This window comes from Seriola dumerili, unplaced genomic scaffold (genome assembly GCF_002260705.1).
Source record: "Seriola dumerili isolate Sdu_G_001 unplaced genomic scaffold, Sdu_1.0 BDQW01002293.1, whole genome shotgun sequence".
In the NCBI taxonomy this organism is placed as follows: Eukaryota; Metazoa; Chordata; class Actinopteri; order Carangiformes; family Carangidae; genus Seriola; species Seriola dumerili.
Genome location: NW_019176548.1, coordinates 76,154 through 99,718, shown reverse-complemented (window position 1 = coordinate 99,718; position 23,565 = coordinate 76,154). Strand labels below are relative to the sequence as shown.

At 43.2% G+C, this 23,565-nt stretch overlaps 2 protein-coding genes across 3 annotated transcripts; one reads left to right on the top strand and one right to left on the bottom strand.

Moving 5' to 3' along the window:
* Nucleotides 1-510: 510 nt before the first annotated feature.
* LOC111239325 (mediator of RNA polymerase II transcription subunit 13-like) lies at nt 511-19,099 on the bottom strand. Its single transcript, XM_022769185.1, has 30 exons — nt 18,254-19,099; nt 17,257-17,491; nt 15,905-16,073; nt 13,322-13,467; nt 13,000-13,197; nt 12,316-12,510; nt 12,007-12,163; nt 11,806-11,913; nt 11,002-11,718; nt 10,675-10,891; nt 10,018-10,048; nt 9,769-9,890; nt 9,525-9,615; nt 9,233-9,429; nt 8,913-9,112; nt 7,840-8,729; nt 7,552-7,719; nt 7,201-7,424; nt 6,883-7,078; nt 6,387-6,768; nt 5,185-5,401; nt 4,117-4,308; nt 3,761-3,984; nt 3,509-3,651; nt 3,266-3,424; nt 2,993-3,169; nt 2,704-2,849; nt 2,018-2,182; nt 1,551-1,651; nt 511-1,432 (listed from the first exon to the last, which is right to left on the bottom strand). Exons 1-30 carry the CDS (start codon nt 18,317-18,319, stop codon nt 1,300-1,302), a joined length of 6,366 nt encoding a protein of 2,121 aa, XP_022624906.1. The 5' UTR covers nt 18,320-19,099; the 3' UTR covers nt 511-1,299.
* Nucleotides 19,100-19,794: 695 nt separating this feature from the next.
* On the top strand, nt 19,795-23,317 carry cunh3orf33 (chromosome unknown C3orf33 homolog). 2 transcript variants are annotated; one of them, XM_022769198.1, is made up of 5 exons: nt 19,795-19,959; nt 20,340-20,399; nt 20,763-20,922; nt 22,095-22,255; nt 22,417-23,317. In XM_022769198.1, exons 1-5 carry the CDS (start codon nt 19,798-19,800, stop codon nt 22,666-22,668), a joined length of 795 nt encoding a protein of 264 aa, XP_022624919.1. In that variant the 5' UTR covers nt 19,795-19,797; the 3' UTR covers nt 22,669-23,317. The 2 variants fall into 2 exon arrangements, with proteins under 2 accessions (XP_022624919.1, XP_022624918.1); XM_022769197.1 differs by having other exon boundaries at nt 22,414-23,317.
* The last annotated feature ends 248 nt before the right edge of the window (nt 23,318-23,565 follow it).

The following is a 23,565-nucleotide window of genomic DNA, read 5'->3' as shown; positions in this document are numbered from 1 at the left end:
TTTTGGTTGTGGCTTTTTAGAGTTGACTTTTGTTTGACGTGACAGTTCATGTACTGCATTATTTCTTTTTGGAGTAAAACTAAAGAACGTTGAGCTCTTGTACACTAACTTTACACTAACAACAGTACTATATTACAGTGCATACTGTGTACAATTAGTATGTAGGATGGAACTGGGACACAAGTACTTAACTGTATGTTTCACTCAGGATTTTGATTGAGATTTTCTGGTTTACTCAATCTGAACTTTACATGCACTTATTTTGTCTAAATTTTCCACATGAAACCATTCCCTTTGACCATGCTACCAAGTTGCATTATGGGAGGTGTAGGAAGAAGTGTTCTCGGAGATTGGGCCATAAAACTCGTATCTCATCCTTTCCTGTTTTGTTTCTAAAAAGCGTTTATGGACATGCAACACTTGAGAAATATGTATCTACCCAAAGCTTTAAAAAAAAAAAAAAAAAAAACTTTTAAGAAAGGCAAGAACAAAGATGATAAGGTAGACGCACTTTATTCCTAAAACAGAAGCTGCACCATCAGTAGCGGCACACAATTATATGTACACATATTCACACACACAATTACCTAAATCTGTTATATAAAATATATAATCTGACAATGTACCTTTTAATTCCTCTTCAGAGCTCATTGAGTTACTGTGCGAGAGACTCTGGAGCCAAAGCAGACAGAGAGGTAAGTCTCATCCACTCATTGGGTGGGACGCAAATGCCCAGGCCAGCTTTTACTTCATTTTTACAGCATGGCAATAAAAAGGTCTGTACCCTTTGAAAAAATAATATTCTAAAAGCAATCTACAGCAAATTCACTTGAACAGGTTTTTCCGTGTTGTAATTGAGAAAATTACACTTTTTAAACCAATTCCTTTACAGTGAGATGTACACACCCTCTAGGATTTGTAATATATAAAAGATATTAAGCATTAAAAATTCCACATTTAAAAACTTACAATAAATAATATATGCAGGCATTTCATTAAGATAAAATTTCATAGATTGCAATCTACAGTCATTAAAAAGACAATTTATTCTCCTTTATGAAACGTCCCTTGATCTTCCAAAATGCTAAAATGGATTCTTGGCATCTGATTGATTGATTGGTTGATTGGAAACTTCCAGTCAGTCAGTGTTGTGTAAGATACATCAGGGAGGAGGAGGAGGAGGGATGCTTCCTCCACATTTGCCCTGATGGAGTGTGAGGTCCTTTTGAGTGTCGCGGATCCACGATTCGACCGAGCGACCCATCCGATCAGATCCCAGCAGTTTGATCCCGTTAGAGTTCAGAGCATGTTCATGATAAAGTTGTACATCTGGGTGAGCACCACAAAGTGAACAGGCAGACAGGAGCGCCGGTCCTGGGTCGCAGGGTCACACGTCAGCCAGGAGAGGGCGTTGTATTGCTCTAGAACAAATCTGTCACGTGGAAGGCAGACAGAGCAGTGTTAATACAAACAGTGTAACACAGGTCTCTCTCATTATTTTAACATGCAGTTTTCACGGCGTACAGACTTTTGTGATGTGAGCAACGTACCTGAGCACATCAGAGGTGTGGTTAGAGTCCAGCGGGTGGGAGTGTTTACTGTGCAGAAGCTCGTCTGATTGGACAGAAGACACATGCAGGTGCAGAGAGGCCTGGGAAAACAAAGATGGAGACAGTCTTTAGACTGATTTGTAACTTCACCTCTGGTCTTTTTAGAGATACAGAGAGCATTTAAATAATTATCAGTCACCCTTTTATCACCAGTGCAAAATATAAATATATATTTATAAGTATATATTTGGGTGTTGACTGTTGGTCAGACAAAATAAGACATGTTAAGATCTCACATTTGGTTTTAGGAAAGTGTAATTGGTATTTTTCAGTATATTCTGAAAATAAGTGTTAGTTGTAGCTCTACTTGAATGTGACTAACAGTTTTTCCACACAGCAGAAAAATTGTTTTGGCAATCCAACAAAAACTGTTTAAAAAAAAAAAAAGTAGTCTAGTGTAAATCTACCTTGAGGAAGAGAGGGCACTGGTTCTGGGCTTGAGGGCAGGCCGACCAGAACCAGTCCGGCAGTGGTCCAGCCTTTGCTGTGGAGACAAAGTAGCCCAGAGCCATCGGCTGCTGCAGGATGTTCAGAGCCTCTTCGTGGGACTCCATACGATCTGCACTCTGGCCCTGCAAGACGATAAAATTAAACAACAGGGTAAGAACTTATTTTCTACAACTCGGGTTTTGAATTTAAATTGTGTATTTTGTGTTATTCATATCCTGTTTAAGGATAAACTGACTTGAATTCTGCTAGGATACAATGCAGAGAGTTCAGGGTGAGCATATAATTCATTTTTCCTATTTCAGCACACGTTTAAGGGGGTCTTTATACAAATAGATAATTTCCAATCTGTTGTATCGTACTTCATGCTTCAATTATAAGCAAAATGTGATTCAGCTTTGTTACAGTCTGCTCCACCTTAGGCGCACTTTGTCACATCAAATTTCTGATGTTGCTTTGTCTCAGATCATGGAAGAATAAAAACAATATGACAATTATGTGACACCAAGTTTAAAATTGTACTTTTTATCCAATTTGAGGGTAAAAACAAGAAATGAAAATTCCACAGCTGGGTCAATTCATGAGTAAAACTGTGGTGAAGCCGTGTCTCTGTTCTTCATTGTAGCTATCAAAAAAAGTGACTGACCTTGCTTCCATCTCCCCCCTGGTGGTAGTGGGAGCTAGGAGAGTGAACAGGGGACGTTGTGGGGGAGTTGGGCAGGATGTTGATGAGGTCTGGGTCCACCATGTCGTTGTCAAACAGGTCAAAGATGCCCATTCCATCAGATCCATCTGCAGAAACAGAAAACATGCAGAGAGCTCAGGGTTTGACTGTGGATCAACTTAAGCAGCATGCAGCTTTCATGACTGATATAACACATGAAGATATTGAAGCGATGTTTTTCTTCTGAGGCCTTGTCAGCTACAACACGTACCAGGATTTATGGAGTTGAAGTCCATGGGCTCTGAAGTGTTAGTGTTGACCTGCACCATGGCTGAGGTGGGGAACACCAGGATGTGTGTGCAGGATGTGTCCTGAGGAGTGCTCAGCTGCGATGTCTGCATGTTCAGTGTGGTGCTGCGACCAAACACTGAACCTGTTGAGACAGAATCTGCAGAGACGAGTTGGAGAGGAGACAATCGTAACTTACAAACTTAACTGGCCTCTGTTACAAAGGTTTAACAACCTTAACACCATCTTATTTTACCTGGCATGATGACAAAAGAACCCTGTGGCTCCATGGCAACCAGACAGGCGCTCAGGATGCTGGGAGTGTCAGCCGCAGAGATGCCACACATCCTACATGTCTCCTTCAGACGCTTACTGAGGGACTGTAAGTTCCTCCTGCTCAGCAGAATACTCCAGTCTGAAACAGATAAGAGCATGTTAGTGTATGTTCATGTCATTAAGTTAGCTGCACACTAAAAACACCGCAGGAGTCTGTGTGTACCTCTCAGCTCGCCGTGGCCCATCCTACCAAGCCGTCCAATGACCACTCTCCATGGCAGCGATGTCACCTGCACCAGGCCGAGACACCACTCCCACAGCTTCTGCAAACCCAGTCGTCTGGCTGAGCCCTTTTTCCTGCGAGCCCTGCCAAAACAACATATGTAGTTTTAATACACACAAATTTACCAGTAACTTAACTAGCGATACTGCGGGACTGATGCACTTTTTTTTTTCGGTGCGTGAGTGAACGTACCTGTTGGGTACATCAATACTAATGATGCAGGTCTCCAGTAGTTCTCCGTGTTGGTCGGTGCAGGAGGCCAGCAGCCAGCGCTGGTCATGGGACAGACAGTAGCCAACAAACAGGATGTTGTATTTCTGGGACGCTTCACCGAAGGTCTCCCCGAGCTCCGTCTGCTTGTCTTTCACGGGAGCCAAAATGAAGGGCGGCGTATACAGACGCAGACACTCGGGCCTCTGCACAAAGGAAAAAACTTGTTAGTTTAAAAGAGAAAACTCAAGAGGACATAACACGGTGTCAAACTCTGTGCTGGCCGGCAAACCTCCACCAGCCATCAGAGTAGTTTCAGATACCAGAATGACAGTTACCTCTGGGTTCTTGAGTGCCATGTCAATGGCAAGACCAGGGCCAAAGCCGGTCAGAGCCTTGAAGTTGGTGGAGTTGGGCAGAGGCCGACGACACTGAGTGAACACAGAGAAGGCCAGCGACTTGAGGTGCTGGCCATAGAGGTGGCGCTCCCCGCTGTGCACTGGCTGCAGCAGATACTGGCAGGGAACAATCTGAGAAGGAAAAAAATAACAGTGGGACTTTAAGCACATCAAATGCATTATCACAATCGTGTGTTATCTGCACAGTAACTTTTGAGTTGGCCACAGATGTATGTATGTATTTTAGTTTTCACTAATAGTGGTTGGTTTACTTTTGAACTGTTAATAGTAATTTGTGGATGGCATAAAATGAGGTATCTCTTCAATAGTTCATGGCAATGTCCAGTCATTCTTACTCACTTGCAAAGTGACTAGATAACATTTATAGACAAGATGGTAGTGGAAAATGTTCTCTGTTGAATTCAGAATATATATATATATATATTTATATAGTGATTTGTGTGTATTAATGCATGCACTTCATTTATGTTTAATTTTAGTACATTTTTTTAGCTGTTGCTATGGTCTGCCATTAAAGAGAAAAGAGTAATGTGAAGGGAACATGACAGAAAGGATGGAGATTAACTCGGCCACGGCTGTACTAAAGACTTGAACTGAAATCATTAGCACATTCACACCTATTGTGTTTCAAAATTCCCTCTGGCATACTGATGCAATCTCGTGTCACTATATCATAGGTGTGGCAGTTACCACCTCTATTAGTGTCTGCTAATGAGTCCCCTTGCTCCTTTCTCATCTCCCTTTGTGCCTGCTGGTAAGCTGCTCTATTCGAACTAAACTGCCAAAAGGAGGTGATTAGTTAAAACTAAAGATGACATCAATCACAGCTCACTAGCAGATTTATTTTTGACTGTGAGACTAACTTGTCCATCTGATAACACTGTTACAGATTCCAAGTCATCCACTTCTATTGGAGTATTTCTTTTAAATCCACTTCCCCAAATATTCATTCTCATCCTGTCAAATCTCTGTTTCCTCGAGCTGTACCTGCACTGAGACAGCGTTTCTGATGTGAGAAGGCAGGAACTGGAGCATCTCCATGTAGCAGCGCAGCAGGCCCAGTGTGTAGGTGCTGGAGTGGACCTCTCTGTCTGCATCTTCGTAGCTGAAGGGGTCGACGATATACACCACGATGGCGGGCGGGTAAGACACAGCGTGGGACTCTCCATCTGTTGGCTTTCCTACTTTATCTCTCTCCATTGTGCTGTCACGAAAAGTCAGATAATTACTCAACAGGTCAATAAATTATCTTAACTGAAGCTGTTCAAATATTATTGTACACACAGACAGTATGCAAACTTTAATATCAACCATTGAGCCGGTTGCCACTACAACAGAAACAGCTCCCAGCAGGAGACATATACAAGCAATATGATGGGCATCAAAGTAGCAACAGGTGGTGCTGACAAATGTATTTTTAAAGTTTAAAGTTTTTGAAGAATTTTATGATGAAATGTGTTTTAGCACGACAAAAAATGACCAGAATGACAAGTTATTGTTTCAGTGCATCGTAAGGTCACTCGTCACCAAGTTGTTGATCAATCGACACAACTATTTTAATGATCAATTAAATTAAACTATTTTGATGATCAAGTCCATTTTCAAGCAAAAATAGCAAATATTTAATGCTTCCAGCTTCTTTTCCTTGTCGTTTGTTACGGTAAATTCAGTATCTTTGGGTTTTGGACTGTTTTGATATTTTATAGATGTTAACTATTAATTGAAAAAATAAGTCAGCAGATAAATTGTTAATGAAAAGAATTTTTAGCTGCAGCCCTTGTCACTTATACTTTACCAGGGCTCCAGATTGTAGCCATTGTAGTTGAAAGGCATACTCTTTCTTCTTCACTGGCTTAGTTGGTCTCTCACTACAGACCAGCACAATCATCATCAGTGTCTGAGTGGGGACCCATCATTGTCTCCACTCTCATTTTGTTTTTCAAAATAATCAGCTATAGGTCTTAGATATAGATCTTTGGAACAGCTAAATGGAATTTGTGCATTTCATCATCAGTGCACATGCACAAGCACACAGTTAAGGGTTAATTTACTGAGGTATTAAATCTCTCTCATGGTGCAGGGAGCGATGACTTTGTTGCATGCTTTTCAAAAAAAAAAAAACAAACAAACAAAAAAACCCAAAACAGATCAACATCCCATCAGCAGAAATAAAAGCAGTGGTAACCTACCTCTCTGGCGTCTCAGTGGGCCCTTGAGGCTGGTTGGCTGAAGGTCCATTTTCAGCCAGCCCCCCTGCACCCTGTGAGTTTGACTGGGGTCCATTCTGAGATGTGTTGCCTTGCAAGCCGGCTGTCCCAAATGGCGAGTAGGAGCTTGGCTTGGCCGAGGCCATTCCCCCGATAGTCTGGGAGCCTGAGGAGGAAGAGGGAGGGGTGCTGTTGACCTGGGCAGGCTGGGCAGAGCTGGTGCTGGAGCTGGTAGTGTTGGTGCTCTGGGGTCCTGAGGAGGTGCTGGAAGAGCTGGAGGTCTGGGAGGAGGAGGAAGAGGTCACCGTAGGGCTGCGCTGGGACAATAGAGAGCTATCCAAAGACTGCTCTGACAGGTATGGAGCTGCAAGAGGTCACAGAGTGAAAACAAAATGATCAATTGTCATTTTTTTTTTTTTTATATTACCAACCATGAGATCTTACTAACTTCAGGTTCAGCCACGGACAAACACCATACCTAGATCATAGCGACACACTTGAGCAAAGAGTTTGAGCTTATTAAAGGCTTCATTGTTTCCGTCTCTGGCAGCCATCTTAAGGAACCAGTCACTAAGGGGCTGCTCCGTCATGCTCCTGCCTTCTGTGGGACCGACCTTCAAAATGCCCTCTTGATGACTCTTACAGATGGGCCTGTGCTGCCCTAGCTGACATGCCTGTTGAGTAAAAGGGAGTGAGAGTGAAATAGAAAGTGTGAATCATTTCTGAGAGAGTGAAACTGTTATTGTGGACATGTCAGGACAAGAAGGATGAGTTTTATAAACTGCCAGGTGCGTACCTCATACATAGCACTGAGATCTTTGAAGAAGGTCTTCGCTCCGCGGAGCAGAGCCTCATTTTCCGGGCATATGACGATATATCCCACATCTCTCTGGGAGCCAAAAGGATCCAGGAGAAGCTTCTCCCAGTAGGGCAAGCCGAAAGGAGACAGCACCACAAAGTCATACTCATAACCAACCAAAAAGGTCGGGATGGGCAGAGGCTCAGGAGACTCGTCTGTGCCTGTGGTGAAAAGAGGAAAAGAGCTCAGCTTTGTCTTCCACAACAAATTGATCAAACACCACAATATTCCAAAACCAATCTCTAGTCACTTAGACATCAGACTAAGGCACAAACGCTTTCCACGCACCATATGATCCCCTCCCAGCCATCTTGTGGAACTGTTGCCAGGTGAGCGGTCCCTGAACACCCCAGGAGCGAACACTCCTCTTCTTCTGAATGGTGTCCTGCAGCACAGGCTGGAGGGACAATAACACCCGCAGGACGTCCTGAGAGAACAGTTTGCTCATGTCTGCTGCTACAAAAGGAAAAACAAAGAGAAAGAAGAAGTCTTAACTTTACTTTGTTTGAGGTTACGAATGAATAAAGGAAAAATAAGCTTGTATGTACTAAGACGGAGTAATATGTGAATACATACATTTGCATTTTGGCCACTGATGAAGACAGGTGCTTTTCACTAGTGTTTCATCTACTTTGCCTCCTGACATATTGTCCATGAACTGCCTGCCATGCTCCAGCGCCATGTAGCAGTCATTATAACAGTCTCTCTCTTCAACCCTCAGAAATGAACTGGGGGCTGAGCCCGGCTTGGGGTACTCCACACCTGCCATTGGGGCAAATGGGTTGGTGCATTGATCCTGCAGCAGCAGGATTAGCTCATCTGGAGGCTTCTCCTTCAGGCTGCCAGCTTTGTGAGTTGTGGAAGCTCGGAGCTCTTCAAAACACCGCTCTGTGTCCCGACTCGCGTCTGAGCCCCGTCCCACCACATCCAGTTCATCCTCCAGAAAGAGCCCGGCTGATTGGCCAAAGCGTCGATTGGTGACAGCACTGAAGCCACAAGTGCAGGGGTACTGGGCCTCGCCGTTGTCCTTCAGGTACACTCCTACATCTGCCCCTCGGATGTTCATGTTGCAGACGCAAACGCAGCAACTGTCGAAGTTGCAGTCCTTGTAGAGGTTCATGACTGACTCAGAGAGGATGAGAGTGACGTAGAGGCTGTGAGCCTCGGGGATGGAGGGTACTGTGGCCGGCTCCACGGAGCTGAGGGGTCGGCAGGTGGAGGGCGTGGAGGCCGGGGAGTAAAGGTCAGAGTTGTCATACTTGAGCGAGCCCTGGACGCTGGCTGGGCCGCGGGGAGTGCGTGGTGTGCGTGGTGTGCGAGGGGTGGGCACAGAGAAGCGTGGCGTGGCTGGAGAGGGCAGGATGCCTGTGCCGCTGTTACTGGGTGGAGCACTGCTGGACATGAAGGGGGTGTGGGTCTGAGGGGTGTAGGTCTGGCTGTAGTCTGGCTCCACACTGGGCACGTTACTGTTACAGAGAGATCAACAGTGATTTCAGATTCTAAAGGTTCCACATATTTTCTACTTCCATGCCATCTCTACACTTTAATTTCTTATTGCATTTTTTTTTTTTTTTTTTTTTGTCATTTTATTACACAATTTTCAGTGGATATAAAACCTATTTAGCATTACCAGTGGGTCAGAGCTTTACCTGTCTTTGGTGAGGAGATTGACATTTGACACTGGGGGTATCAGTTCCATTTTGCCCAGAGTCCAGCTGCGTGTGTACACACAGTCTTCTGGCAGTTTGATAGGCAACAGACACTGGCTGGGTAGTGTCTTCAGAGGGGCGTACATGGAACAGCCGATGAACGACTGACACGTCTCCGGCTTGTACACAAAGGAGAAGTCCTGAAAACAGAGACACCAGTCACTTAATAATTGAAGGCAAATACATTTGCAAAAACATTTGATGTGATTGTGTGATTTTCCACTTGCCCCCACACTTGGTGGGTGTGTGATGTGTCGTACCTTTATTTCAGATGGCTTTGGGCTGCAGAATCCCTCCTCCACCTCCATCTTGAAGTGACTGTTGATCTGGCTGCCGTCCAACAGGGTGAGGCCCGCCCCTGCTTCCAGGCTATCCTTGCTCCCGGAATTCATGGGAGAGTACCCCTGCTGCTCCAGGGAGGGCGGGGTCGGAAACATCTGGTGCAGGTCTGCTGAGCCTAGACAAATAAGACATTGTTACTTCTCTTAAAACAACATGTGCATAAAAGTTACCATGTACGACTGATGATTAACCGATTCTCCCTCTCCTTACTTATGCAAGACAGGGGGTCCAACGTGGCTGGTTTGGCTTCTTTACAGCCAAACTTGTCCTCTGCTCCTGCTCCAGCTCTTTTGGATCCAGGCTGTGCAGACAGGGAGGAAACAAATACATTACAATACATCTTCCGTTTTACTGTCTCAACGGGCTTCACAGGCCCACATCAGCAGTAGTTCCTGACTATTGGAACACTTAAGTGAGTACGACATACAACTTTTGGGCACACAGATGCACTTACCGCCAGCTCATCTTCATCTGAATTGAAAATTTTATCCAGGTCGCTGTAGGACACAGCTAAGTCGTTCTCATGGATGAGGCTGGTCGAGGCGGAGGGTTTGCTGCCTGAAGCACCCTGACCATCTGCACGGAAAAAAAAAACACAAATAGGAGGAGAGGGGGCTTTGAATGGGATGCCAAACTCCAAATATTTAATTCAATCAAATGTCAAAACCTAGAGGCCAAAAAGACAAAGGGATGGCATTCTCACCGTCTGCTGAAGTTCCAGTTCCTTCATCCACCTGGGTCGGAAAAAAAAAAAAAAAAAAAAAAAAAAAAAAAGAGATCAAAGAATTATTTAATTTTACACAGAGTAGATGAGTAGATATATATATACACTGAAAATAGTACCATGTTAAATTTCTTTCTACCACCTGTAGCAATGTGGGGACTTTTATGAGTGGGCCATTGTTTTGTTTCATCATGCACAAAGATGCAGCTGTGCTGGATGTAAATTCAACACATTTACTCTGCAGGGTGATGATTACCATGATATGTGTATTTGCTGCTACAGGTCTATCCCTGTATCCAGTGTCATGAAACTTGTCAGTCAAGTTTGTGTAACATCCTAATTTGGAATTTTGGTGTCATATCTCTCAGGCATAAAATGCTTAAAATGAATGGCCTGAAACTGGCAAAATTATAATTTAACATCAGTAAATGTCTGACGAGGGAGTGACAGGAGTAGGACTGAAAATTTTTTCTCCTATTTGAAAATTATTACTTCTCTGGAATATATAGCTGTTTTTATACAAGCTCAAACATCGACTATCCCAGGTTCCCACTGCTACTTTACCCTGAAAAGAAAGCAGATTTAAATGAAAATTCTTGTCATATACCACACACTTAACCCTGGTCAGGAACACACCTTGTGTTTCTTGTTGCCTTCTCTCTCTGCTCCAGGCTTGTCCTTCTTCTCAGTGAAGCTGAACTCCTCATCTCCCTCCAAGAAGGCATAAGGGTCTGGCTCCTCATTGTGCTCTCCGTCTCCTGTGGTGGAGACGAGATGGCTGTTTCTCCGCTGGGCGTAAGTCTTGACCAGCTCCTGGGACACCTTCAGGGGTCGCGTGGAGCCCGACATCAACCTGTGAGGAGAGAAATTGTGTAGAGATGGTCAGATGGATGCAGGAGCGCTGACTAAATTAACGACTACGTTTGTTTTAATGCGTGTGAGGATGACTAATCAAATACTTACTCGGTTACAGAAACTATGCTGTCTGTTCCTCCGCCTCCCCCAGAATCATCTCGTATTTTATCCACAGGTAGCTGGGGTGTCAGGAAGTTGGAGGCCTTCTTCCTGGGCAGGTTGAAATACTTCCAGGGGTTGTGTGTGGAGTCTTCATTGGGGTTGATGGCTGAACCTACAAAGACAGTGGGTTCCAAGGTTTCGTTGTAGGCTGGGGGGAAGGGCAGAGGCATAGGCATGTTCTCCAGCTGAGGCTCCTCAGATGAGCCTTTCTGTGGAAGCAGACATGGCTCCACTGACGGCGGGTAGAACGGTTGGTGGATAGGCGTGGACGAGTTCTTCATGCCACCTGGAGTCATGTCGCCTTCGACGTGATCGCAGGGATGTGGGCTGAGAGGAGGGGGAGGTGGGGATCCGACGAGGTCTGCAGAGGGGCCGTGTGTGTGTAGCGTAGGGGCTTTGGAGGGTGCCGTGTCCACGTGGTGCAGGCTGGGATACGAGCCCTCCTCCTGTGATCTTAGACAAAGCCTCTGGGTCTGTGGCTCCAGGGACTGCTCCTCGCTCACAGAGTTGCGGTGGTGAAAAGGTGTCTGCGGCCTTTTCTGCTGCTTCTCCCCCTTCTCCAGCTTCTCGCCCAGTTTGTGTTTGGGCGCCGGCTGGGCAGGCTGGCCTAATGAAGGTGGGTGTCCTGAGGTGCTGCTGGATCGCTGTTTCTGATTCTTATGTCTATATGAAAACAAGAAAATAAATAATGCTTACAAGATACTTTCTTTCAATTGTAAATCACTAGTGAATGCATTCCAGTCAACATACCTTGAGCAATTACAATGCGGCCTGTGAGTTGATTCCACAAAATCCCAAAGTCCATTTTTATCCGACTCTTCCTCACAGGTCCCATTTGTCAAGGTAGTAAACTTCCTCCTAATAAAAAAGAGCAGATTTTATCAGTCAACCATAGAAGCACTTCTCTGACTGGCAATGCTAATTTTGAGGAAGAGATAAGACGAAACGTACTTGTTCCCTGTACGGTTTATGTTATATTCCTGCCACACACACTCCACCATCTGGCTGGCTAGCCTTCGAGGGATTTTACCCCCATGGAGAGTGTTGTTAGAGCAGTAGCCATCGGACGCAGAGGACAACTTGAGCCACCGCTGGGCAGGCTGATAATCTATGAGGCAAGGTAAGACGAAAAGTGCAATACTGTTAATATGCACAATCTCAAAAAAAAAAAAAAAAAAAAAAAAAAAAAAAAAAGGCTGATAAATGTGGAAGCGTTTAATTCTGGTTCTATTAATTCTGGTCAATGTGCAGCATTCTTACCAGTCTGAGCCTCCTCCGGTGACGTGGGAGGAGTCAGCGTGACAGAGGACATGGCAGGATCTCTGTGAGCAGCCTGGCCCTGCTGAGCACCACACAGGCTTCCTGAGGTGTTGGCTGAACCCTGAGGGACCACAGCAGGGAGGTCTGACAGGGGGAGAAGCACCAGGCAGGAAGGGTAAACCATCCTTACTCCCGCTGGAATCAAACAAACACATTTGTTCATTTAGAAAACAGCACATAAATTGCACAGAAATCAATCTTAACAATCTAAACACTCCTAATATCTAAAGCCAGGAATGACAGGATCTAATCGTTATATGTGCACCTGAATTGCACAAAACAATTATTTGATTATTTAGATATACAGACTATTGCTGTGGCAAACATATATAGTATTTTATTCTATAATTCACTGTAAAGCACTCAGCCATTTTCAAAATTCTTGGCAAAAGAAAGGAAAACAGACTCTTATTTTTTAAAACCTTGTTCGCCTCCAATCAATATTTATATTAAATGGATAAGGCTGGTCATATCACATGTGTTATTGTCACAAACCCCTTGAAAAAAAAAAAAACAATTTCAAATCCATCTTTCAATACTTTACCACGCTTTCCCTCACACAGACCCAAGAAAAATAACCAGACCTAACTATATTAAAAAATATAAAGTTAAATGACAACTTACCGACAAGGACCTCAACCGCTGCCAGGGAGTCATCCTCCCAGTCCGTATCCTCCATCTTGTCTTCCTGGACCTCCTTGGGAGTGGGGCTGATGGGATAAAACTGCCTCCACTCTTCAATAAGCTTCTGAGTAGGGTGGTCTGACATCTTAAAAGCCTGGCCAGTGAGGGTCCCATTTAAGCCATACGGGCTCAGGATGACTGGAGGGCAGAGAGGAGTCAGAGTAATTATGCATGCCTCTAAAATACCTGACAGAAAATTTATTAAGACATAGACCAATTCCATGTAAAACATCACTACTGTGCAAAACTCTTGTGATCCTACCTTGCAAGGGGCTGGAGCTCTGCTGGGCCAGGCTGAGATGTTCTTCGCTCAGCCGCTGAAGAGGCTGATGCTGAGCAATCTCCACACTCGTGCAGACGTTGCTGTCGCCGTGTACGAAGAAGGTGAACGCACAAGACAGGTGCTCGCTGCAAGGTGAGTCAAAGATAAAAAAGAGGGATTGTAATGTTTAGAGGGATTAGTCCATACGCATAACCACATCATTAAGTAAAAAAAAAAAAAGAAACACTTGACACAAGCTTCACTTTGCAGTCAGCACCCAACAGCTAATGTAAACCCCTGCAGGCTATTGAGGTTGTCCATCACTCATTGTTAAGGAATGACTCGAGGGTAAGAGAGGCCTGAAAAGGGAGGAGATGACGTGACAAATACAACTCTTTGCATAACTGCACTTTGATCCATTTCATGCTTTCAGGTGACAACTGTTGCTTCCACAGACAGAGAAATGAAGGCATGCTAATACCACCAATCAAATGGTACACAGTCAAAAATATAAGACAAAAATAAACATGGGGGATTATTATAGCACTGAAATGTTACAACAATATCCATCTTTATTTTCTAACTACTTCTGGAAGACCAGGCTGCTAAATGCACTAAAATAGTGCTTGTTGACATGGTTGCTGTAAAACCACAGTGCACACTCAGCATTTTCCAAAGACTGCCCTGTTTACCAGCCAGAGAGGGCAGGCGACAGCGAGACTGCCAGACTCTTCTGTTAGAGGTGCTGCCTCAACACACACACACACTTGTAGACAATCTTTATGTAAAAACAGACGCTAAACACCATTGAGCAAGAAATCTACCCCTGTTCTATGCAACAACTCTTTTATATAGCTGTTAAAACTCTCTGGAACCATTGACAAAGCTGCCAGAAGGAACTGAGCCAAAGGGCTGTGCATCAAATGCAAGTCAGCTTGGACCAACGCAGCCAAAAAGGCGAGACTCAAATTAGCTTGTCAGGGAACTCCAGGATTCCCCAGCCCCTTCATTCAAGAGCAATGGGGGGGCGCTAAATCTATGTCAGCACCCTTATGTACAAGAGGTAAGGAAATAGAGTGGCGCAGAACCCCACTCTGAACCAGACAGATATTTATGTGCTGCTGCTGGTTCACCTCAAGCTTGCATTTCTACAATAACAACAACACAGACCAGTTTTACTTTGCAGCTGGGAAAAGTGGAGGTGTAGACATTAAACATCACGTTTCAAGTGTTGTTCTAGTACCTTGGAAAAGACTGAACTGACATTATGCTGCATTCTGGATGGCTATTATTTCATGCATTTCACATGTGAAACCAGGTGAAAAATGTGTCAGGCTGATAGTTAGAAATCCTGTTGTACTCCATCACATTATAATTATATCTGATTTAGGATCTAGTTGTAAGTGCTTTTTAAATTATTATTCAGAACTGACCTAAGTGTAGTTCCCATGCATAAAAACAATGTAGGAGTTAAATCAGGGCGGCAGATGCTATATTGCAGTCAACAGTCTAGTGAAAGCCATGTGTGTATTTGTTCACACTATTTTTCTTATAAGAAGCTCATGTCTTATTCCCAGAATCAGCTTTTAACAACATAGTTGAAACAATCCAGCTCCACTTCTCCAGTTGAATCCCAAAAGGGAATTTTAATGATTAAAGGCCGTCACAAGCCAGGAACTGATATGGGAACTTTAAAGCACAACTCTCATAACAATGAGGACATCTGATGAGGCTTTCCCCACTGTAGTATTACACACATCCGCCTCTGTCCTTAACATATCTTTATTAAGGTCTGTATGATGGGTCAGCATAAAATGCTCCACGCATGCTTCAAACACAGCTCCCAGCCAATGTCACAATAAATCCAGCTGCAACAGCTGACCCCAACATGCAGCAAATCTTGACCAACACTCCCATATCAAATACTGATTAATGTTCAGCCCTTCATCACAACAAGTACAATACGTGACATCTTGTTCTACTGCCATATTTATCATCTGCAACTGTGCAGCTTCTTTTGTGTTACAAAGAAAGTGCCCTGAAGTACATGTATGTTGCAAGGGACCCTCACTGTTCCTACATAAGTTGATAGCACCGTAACACTGCTCTCACTTATTTAGCTGATCAGTGCTCTTTTCTGGCTTTTGAATAGATTCTGTGATTGGATCTGATTTCTGTGTGCCTTAAAATAATGTCAGCAAGCCAGCATGTTCACATTAAAACCTTTCATGCTATCTAGGCAGCAGAGCCTCTTGCTTTTTATTGCAAAAAATCTGCAGACAGTGTTAAGATTCACTAACGGCATCTTAACACTGACAAATGAAGAATCAGTCGAGATTTAAATTAGTGAGTGAGAAGAGTAATTCCGCAAGAAAGGGAAAATCTGAGCAACAGATAGTTGAGTATTACATGACTATTTTGTTGCATCAACATAATAGGTAGAGGTACAGGTAAATCTCGCTGAACAAAACGTGCCCCAGCTACAACTTGCGACCTGACCATTAGTTGAGTGCCGGCTTTAATTCAAGAATTTATGGCAGGTCATATAACTTTTCCTTCTGCTATTAGGAAGTGGGGACATACCTTTTATTAATGGTCTTCTCCTCCTTCTGGTACGGCTTAACAAACCACTTGCCGATGCGAACAAAGCCACGGTTCATGAGACAGCGCTCCAAAAGGTTGTGGATGGCTTTGAACAGGAGCGTTCGACACTCGTAGGACAGGCCACTCTCCCACTCACCATCCTCCTCACCTGAAACAAGGCAGAGACATTAAAACGGTTTACTTTTAACAAGCAAGCCTTCTTCCTGATAAATAAATCTGCCTTGTGTCTACTGTAAACTGGTGCGCTAGATGGGTTTGGCACATACAAGGAGACATTTTTTGTTTGTAAACAACTGCAGCAGTAATGACCCATTTTAATAGATAGAAAAACATTTGATTTCAACATTCACCTTATAGGTTATTATGGAAAAAATAACAAAATAAAAAAATTCAGCCCTTTAGGTGGCAACATTGTAGACTTAAGTGACAGAAATTCATACAAAGTGAAACATTATAGTGAAAAGTTCTGAATTTGTTCTACGGGTAAAGCCTGATGAACAATGTTTTCTCAAGAGTCAAGCTTCATAAAGATTAAATTTAAGTTTTAAACTCCAAATTAAACCTTCCAGCTCTCTCTGCAGTGTAAGTGAGATTTATGAAAATGTTGCTCTCTGTCTCTGTGTGTTGTCTTAAAGTAACACTTGACCCTCCTTGAGACAGGAGACAGAATACCTGGTCAGTGTGGCAGCCCCTGAGGCAAATTTTTTTCCCCCCATAGACATGAATATTAACAAGGTGGAACGAAACAGTCATCCAAAAATCAAGACTGTGTCAGGTGACTCTGATGCACAATAGCTTGTTTTAGTGCTACCATACACGCCTGTGCCTCCGTGGCTGACAGCCAATAGATTCCACATGGCTTTAGAGACTTTAAAAAGACCTGTTAGCCACAAATCAGTCTGGCTATCATAACTTATTATCAGACTTTGTATCATTAAAACTGCATTACAATTCTTTGCCGCAGCTTAGAACGGCTGGCATCGTCCTCAAACACCAAACATGTTTAAACATGAACAAAGTTTGCACAAATGGACCAATTTTGCCTGCAATTCTCTGTCAGCACAGCAGCTGAAAATAGTATCTGTTCATACCATCAACATTACACTCTTGAATTTTTGTTTTTTAACATCTAGAATAGGTGTGCATCGGACTAACTACTTAGATTATCTGAGAATACATTTATTTATAATTTAGGGTAGATGTACAAATATTGTTGCTATTCACCCTGGTGAGTGAATAATATATTTACTTTTAATCAACTCTGATATTGTGAGAATCACAAATCATCATTTTGAGTGTGCACAAAACATGGAGATGTCGCAACCACCTACTTGAGAGTTCATTATGGATAAGCTCTGCAAAACTGGGGTCATCCCCCCACCAGAAAAGCCAGAGCTCTCTGCGACCTGGGGTGTGGTGCCTTCTCCACACACTCAGCACATCTGCCGCCAGACATCGGCTGAAACTACATAAGATAGGGTCCTCCTCAGTCACAGGGAAAAGGATGGGCGAAGAGGTGGGTCCTTGCCACACAAAACGCCTCCATTTTATTCCAGTCAAATCAGCCTAAAGAGAAGGAGAAAAACAATGTGAGAATGAACATGCAGCATTAAGCCAATCATCTGTTGTTGACTGCATAACTCAATGAATGTGTTTCTTTTCTTAGACCCACAGCAACTGAACATATGATGACTGCTTTTCCTGTCATACATAAATACACTTCCAATGAAAAAAGTTGAAAACTGAGGCTTGCTGACATCTTTGAAAGTTTTGCAATATGTGGCCTTGTACGTGTGACACCACAATCATACTTGAAAACAAAACTGATGTGTAGTAATTTACTCCGCAGTTATTAAGAACTAATGACTAACCACTGCAAGTCAGTCTAAAAATCAGACTAGTTAGTCTAACTTAAAACAGCAACCGTGTGACTTAAGTTCCACTATGTGAATCTTTTAATATTGCAGTGTCATTTAAATTAAGGAAAGATAAGATGTGTTAACAGGTTTTAAATAATTCGACTGTTGGCCTGACCTGTTACCATCTTGTAACTAACGTTAATGCTAGTTGAATATTTTTGTAACCAATGCTCTGTAAGCACTCTATCATGACATATTCATGTGCAACTCTTCAACGTAACTACTCTGCATTATGTGCTGTCTGTTATTAAAGTTAGCTAGATCACGATCATGCAAGTTGCAGGCCCGATGCCTTCACGCCAATCTGCAACTGACGTTACAAAGCTTGTTGCCTGATTAGCCAAAATGGCTTTCTGGCCTCTCAGTGTGAGAGCTAACGCTAGCTAGCGCAGAGAGCAGAGAGTCTCACCAGGCAGAAGAGGTTGGAGTGGCAGTCCTCCAAACTGGCCCCGTTTGGTACAAAGCACGAACTCATCCTTTCACTGCGTGGCTGTAACGTTGAAGTCCATTGTCTCAATCACCATCGGAGGGCAATAGCCGATTTAGTTACCTCGCCGGCGAAGCGATGTTCAGTTGTAGTTATCCCGTTAAAGCGCTGACCAACTTGCTAGCTACACCTAGCTACCGCTACTCAAACAGACAACTTCTAACCGGCGCTAGCCACCACTAGCCTGGTGGCTAAGCTAACGTTAGACAGGCAGCCTGATAGCGTCAACTGTAAGCTTCTAGCTACTGGATTCATCAATCCTATTTGAAATGTATTGTCTGATCTGGTTAGCCGCAAGCTTGCTGCTACATTACCTTAACATCAAGCAGCCAACGCTTACATGACCTGGACAGACTAACGTTAAATCCAACACTAGAAAAGTTATATGCGCAATAGAAATACGAGCTTGAAAACTAAAAACTTCACCCCAAAAGCTTAGTCCCTGGTGTGCTAATGCTAATGCCAGCTAGCTGATCTGAAACAATTTCAAAGCAAAGGAACTCTCCCCTCCCCCTGATCTCTCCTAGCCTGCTAGCACACAAGCTAACATACCAGAGCTCCAACGCTAGCTTGTTAGCTACATAAAACAATTAGCTACACCGCCCTCCTTTTCACTAAAACCACCACAGTGCTCCGTCATAGTAAAACTACTCTTAAAACAGAAGAAATGCCAAGTTAGTGAGGCTACTCATCGGCTACTCTCCTCTGCCTGATCCATGGGTCCTGCAGATATCCATTATTTCAGTTCATGGATTGAATTCTTTAATGGCGGCCAGGAGGACAACTCTGCCTCTCACCTCCTATTGGCCAATTTGTGGTAATGGGGCGTCATCCGGCTTCAAGTAGCTCCATGACTTCACAGTTTACAAGATGAAAGCTCCGGTGCATCTGTCATATACAGTCAGTGGTCACTCCTCACTGATGTCTGTTACTAAACATGTTTCACTGTGCAACATCTGCTGCATGTGACCGGTCCAAGAAAGTGGGAAATATTGTGGATTTATTGGAGCAAAACATGTCTTATTGCATTAAAATAGATTATAAGAAATATGAATATCAATAAGGGGGCACTTCTATTGTCTGACTGAGCCTTTTGCTTTGTGCATTGAATTATACTGCAGATATGAAGTTATCTAGGTCAAGTTGTGCAGACAAAGATGGGTACGTCACTGTTCCCAGTGGTATTTATTAGGCTAATGTGAATCTCAGCTGCAATGTGCATGACCAACTTTTGTCCTCCACTATTTTACAGTTCTAAAATGAGCTTTTGGGAGTTAATAACTTTTACACTAATGACATAACTGCAATTTTGGAGATGTTTACAACATATATACTGTATGTAGATCAACCTAATGCAATTCGGGCGCACTTCAACGCCATCCTGTCATATCAATACCAAGCCACAGGGCGGAGACTCTACACAAGCAATCCTCTTGTACGTCCCTCCCTAAAAGGCGGGGCGTCAGATGTATCGAGAAAATGTCAACAACATGCCGGAGACTTCCAGAGAAACAGAAACTGAAGCAGGAGAGAGGGAGAGACAACAAAGAGAGCAAGGAAACCAGTCGTCTCAGAACGTCGTGTCTGTAATATCACAGTTTGCAGATGACAATTTAACACTTGTGCGGGTAGGAGCCTCCCGTCTGTGCAGGCAATGGGCTGCAATCGACTGGTGATGCATTAGCATGAATGTGCAATATGGTCACTTTGTGGACAGACTGTACCTGAGCCACCTGCATCTACATTTTATCTTTCAGTTGTCTGGTGGCCTATTTACTGGTAAAAGAGGGTAAATCATAAATCTGGACTCCTTAAGAAGCACTCATGTCTAACAATTCACCACACTTAGCAGAAATCCTGTCAAGCATCACCAGTTGACCCCAGTGGATTTTGATACCCTCTAAGTCTTTCTCATTGTCAGTGTCCAGCACATGTTCAGCTAAGTCGATGATATCACTGTCATCCTGTCAGCTCTTTCACCTTCACTGCTCTCTTGTCTCTCACTCAGAACATCAGCACTGGCCTGGCGATCGCTGGTGTTGTCCTAATAGCAAGGAGTATCAAACTGGTAAGAGAGAAAGGCACGCACTATTTGATTAAATTATAATCTCAGCTAAATCCACCACATGTATATTTTGGATTTGTGGCACCTGCTGTTGCCCATTCCATAAATAAATTAATAGTTTCCCTTCTTTATTTAAGGCTGTAAATTTAGACACTATTATTCCTCAATGAAGTGGAAACTGTACAGATCTTTGCAAACTAACAGCTTGAGTAAAACCCAAAGTCTCCTTCCACTGACCCAGTTCATTCCTAATCTCACTGTGTTTTCTAATATCACACTTGTAAGATGCTAATGAATTGCATTTTTAGATATTTTACCCACATAAGTCATTGCACGTTGATACTCGAGTTGTCTCATTCTCCTCAGATCACCAAATTTCAAACTGCGTCTGAGATCCCCGCTCGCTTCATTGAGAGGAACGTCAGCCTTCGTGGGAAAGTTCTTGGGATCACAGAGAAAGGACTTGAAGTGGAGCACGTACCGATTTATCTGCCAGTCCTCTCGCCATTACTGTCAAAGCACAAGGGTAAAGTGGGGTATCCTTTTTGTGAAATCATGAAGGCATGTAAACATATACTTCAGAACCTGTGATTTATGGAGCAGTGGAGTCTGTCCTTCACAAGAACGGCTCAGTAGAAATCTGAAAAATGAAAATGTATGTGTCAACTCCCACCTTCTGCTTCCCTCATCAGTTTGACAGCTTAATAGTTTACTACAGGGGCAACTTCTTATCTTGTTACACCAAAAATGTTGGTGTGTTCATTGTGACATTTTTACTTTGTAAAGTCAGACTCAGATGCATTTTATCATCTTGTCATGAGCAAGAGTGGCAGGTAAGCTTGTTAGCTGTTATATTAAATCATAGTACTCACTGAGCAATATAACTAGGAGGCTTATGCTTTATATAGAGTGCTCCATCAGCAACTTCAGTGTAAAGGACTCACATGATCAGACCAGGGTGTCATCTAGCAATTTCAAATATTGCCTTTGTCCCACCTCACCTTCCACCTTTCAAAGCTGGTTAGTCCCATTGTTTGGGACTGTGGCTGTTATACAAAGACAATTTGCAGATTTTTCATAGATAATCTTGGCTAGATGCTGATCTTTGAATGCCTGATACGACAGCAGCGTTTTCAGATGAAGTTTATCATGTGAAATAAAAAGATAATACCCAGAAAATGCATTTTTACCAAGTTCTGAGTCGGCTCTAAGTACACTGAACATTATCCATCTATGATCTGGCCTGGTGGCTGTTAGAATTAAGAGACAGCATTCCACTGGGTGAAGCATGAAGTTCATGAAGGATGCTTTGACTTTTCCTAATATTCAAAATAAAATGCAGGGATGAATGGTAAACAGGGGCAAGCCTGCAAAATAGACTGAAATGATGTTCATCATTTCAGTCATTTAAAACATGTTAAACATCATTTAACATTTGAAAAGTTTGGCTTTTTTGTTAAATGAAAAAAGTTTATATTTCTCAAAGTAAGGTAACAAAAAATGTAGTATATTTATATTGCTACTGAAACTCAGGTATTACATTTGCACCCGTGTGAAAAAACCAAAACAATATCCAGCCCTAATCATAATTAGCATTAATATTGTACAGAGTGTGCATAAGCCCTGGCCATAGAAGTGAAGTTGAAACTTCTGCTTTCCTGTAACACATGGTAAATGTCCCTTTTATGTCCTCTTCAGATGTGTCCACTTCTCCATTGCTGGTGCATCTTGCAGGAGTGGAGCTTACACCAGAGGGGAGGGTATGGCTGCAGAAGAACCTGGCTCCTGCCCAAACAGTGTGGCTGAAGCTGGTCACACGTGATGATGACATACTACACTGTTTGGTGTCTCAAAGCAGGGTGAGGCATCCAGTAACCAAGACAAAGGAGGAAAATTATCAGTCACTTAGTCCGCATCTAAAAAAAAGTAAAATAATTGAAATCTTAATGTTAAGACTGATTTGAATTTATTTTCACTTATATAAAAATCTTTTCCTTGTCTTTCATCTCCTGTCCAGCAGGGGTTGCTGTGGAGCTACTATATGAACGAAGAGGTCCTCATGCTCGGTCTGGCTCGCACTGCGCCCGTCGCGGTCCTGCCGGACTCTCGCTTCTACTGGCGTCTCCACAAACGGCTGCACAGGGCAGAGGTCAAAGCTGAGAGGAAGGGGAGGGGTCTGTGGAAGGAGGACAGCCTATGGGAAAGAGCCTCCAAGGCCATCAGAGACAGTGCTTTATGCAGACTTATGAGGAGGATCTTTAAAAGGACGTGACTGATTGATTCAAGGCAGAATACAGAAAAAGTTTGTTGTCAATCAAAAAATGACATCAGTCCTCATAATTTATGGAAGTATATTTATTTTATTGAATGGAGTCCCTGTACTGTACACATGTCTGGTGTAAAACAGGAAGTTAGAAAGCTTTTTGTAGGCTGAAAAACTGTCCCATCCTTCACTCAACTGTCTGCTGGGACTGATAGGCTTTTCAGGCAATGAAAACATTTTAATTTGCCTAATGTTACTTTACATTCCTTAGGACACCTGTATCATTTGACTGTGTTTTCCAGTCTTTCGAAGTTTTATAAAAAATGTGTTATTTGAAACCCTGTCTCAAACCCTGATAATAATCCCTCAGCTTTCAATTACCCCATTAACCCACAACTAAGCACAGCCTCCTCTGTTGGTGTGTGTATATGTGTGTGAGTGTGTATGTGTGTATGTGAGACACCCTACTAAACACAAGATGGGGCGGGGTATGTTAATGGAGTTCAAAATGGAGAGGGAGGTCCACTTGTCCACTCTCTGAAATCACTGTTGCTATAGAAACACCAAAGCGATCCAAAGGGGTAAACTCTATACTGGCCTCCCCAAACCCCATGGGAGCCATGTAGTGTGTGTGTATGTGTGTGCGTGTGTGTGTGTATGTGTGCGCGTGTGTGTGTGTGTATGTGTGCGCGTGTGTGTGTGTGTATGTGTGCGCGTGTGTGTGTGTGTATGTGTGCGCGTGTGTGTGTGTGTATGTGGGTCTTTAAGTACCTATAAAGAGGACCCTTTTAGCTGTAATGTGACCATGACATTAGAGTATTCAAGCACTGAAACGAAAAGCAAAGGTGACTAAACCTGTAACTTGCCTTTGATTTCATAATAACACAATAACACCTTATAGTGCTA

Coding starts and splice junctions, on each gene's coding strand:
- LOC111239325 (XM_022769185.1), bottom strand. CDS start 18,319: ATGAGTTCGTGCTTTGTACCAAACGGGGCCAGTTTGGAGGACTGCCAC. Junction 10,049..10,674: donor AAGGCAACAAGAAACACAAG/GTGTGTTCCTGA, acceptor TTTCCGACCCAG/GTGGATGAAGGAACTGGAAC. Junction 9,430..9,524: donor GGACCCCCTGTCTTGCATAA/GTAAGGAGAGGG, acceptor TTATTTGTCTAG/GCTCAGCAGACCTGCACCAG.
- cunh3orf33 (XM_022769197.1), top strand. CDS start 19,798: ATGTATCGAGAAAATGTCAACAACATGCCGGAGACTTCCAGAGAAACA. Junction 20,400..20,762: donor TAGCAAGGAGTATCAAACTG/GTAAGAGAGAAA, acceptor CATTCTCCTCAG/ATCACCAAATTTCAAACTGC. Junction 20,923..22,094: donor ATTACTGTCAAAGCACAAGG/GTAAAGTGGGGT, acceptor TGTCCTCTTCAG/ATGTGTCCACTTCTCCATTG.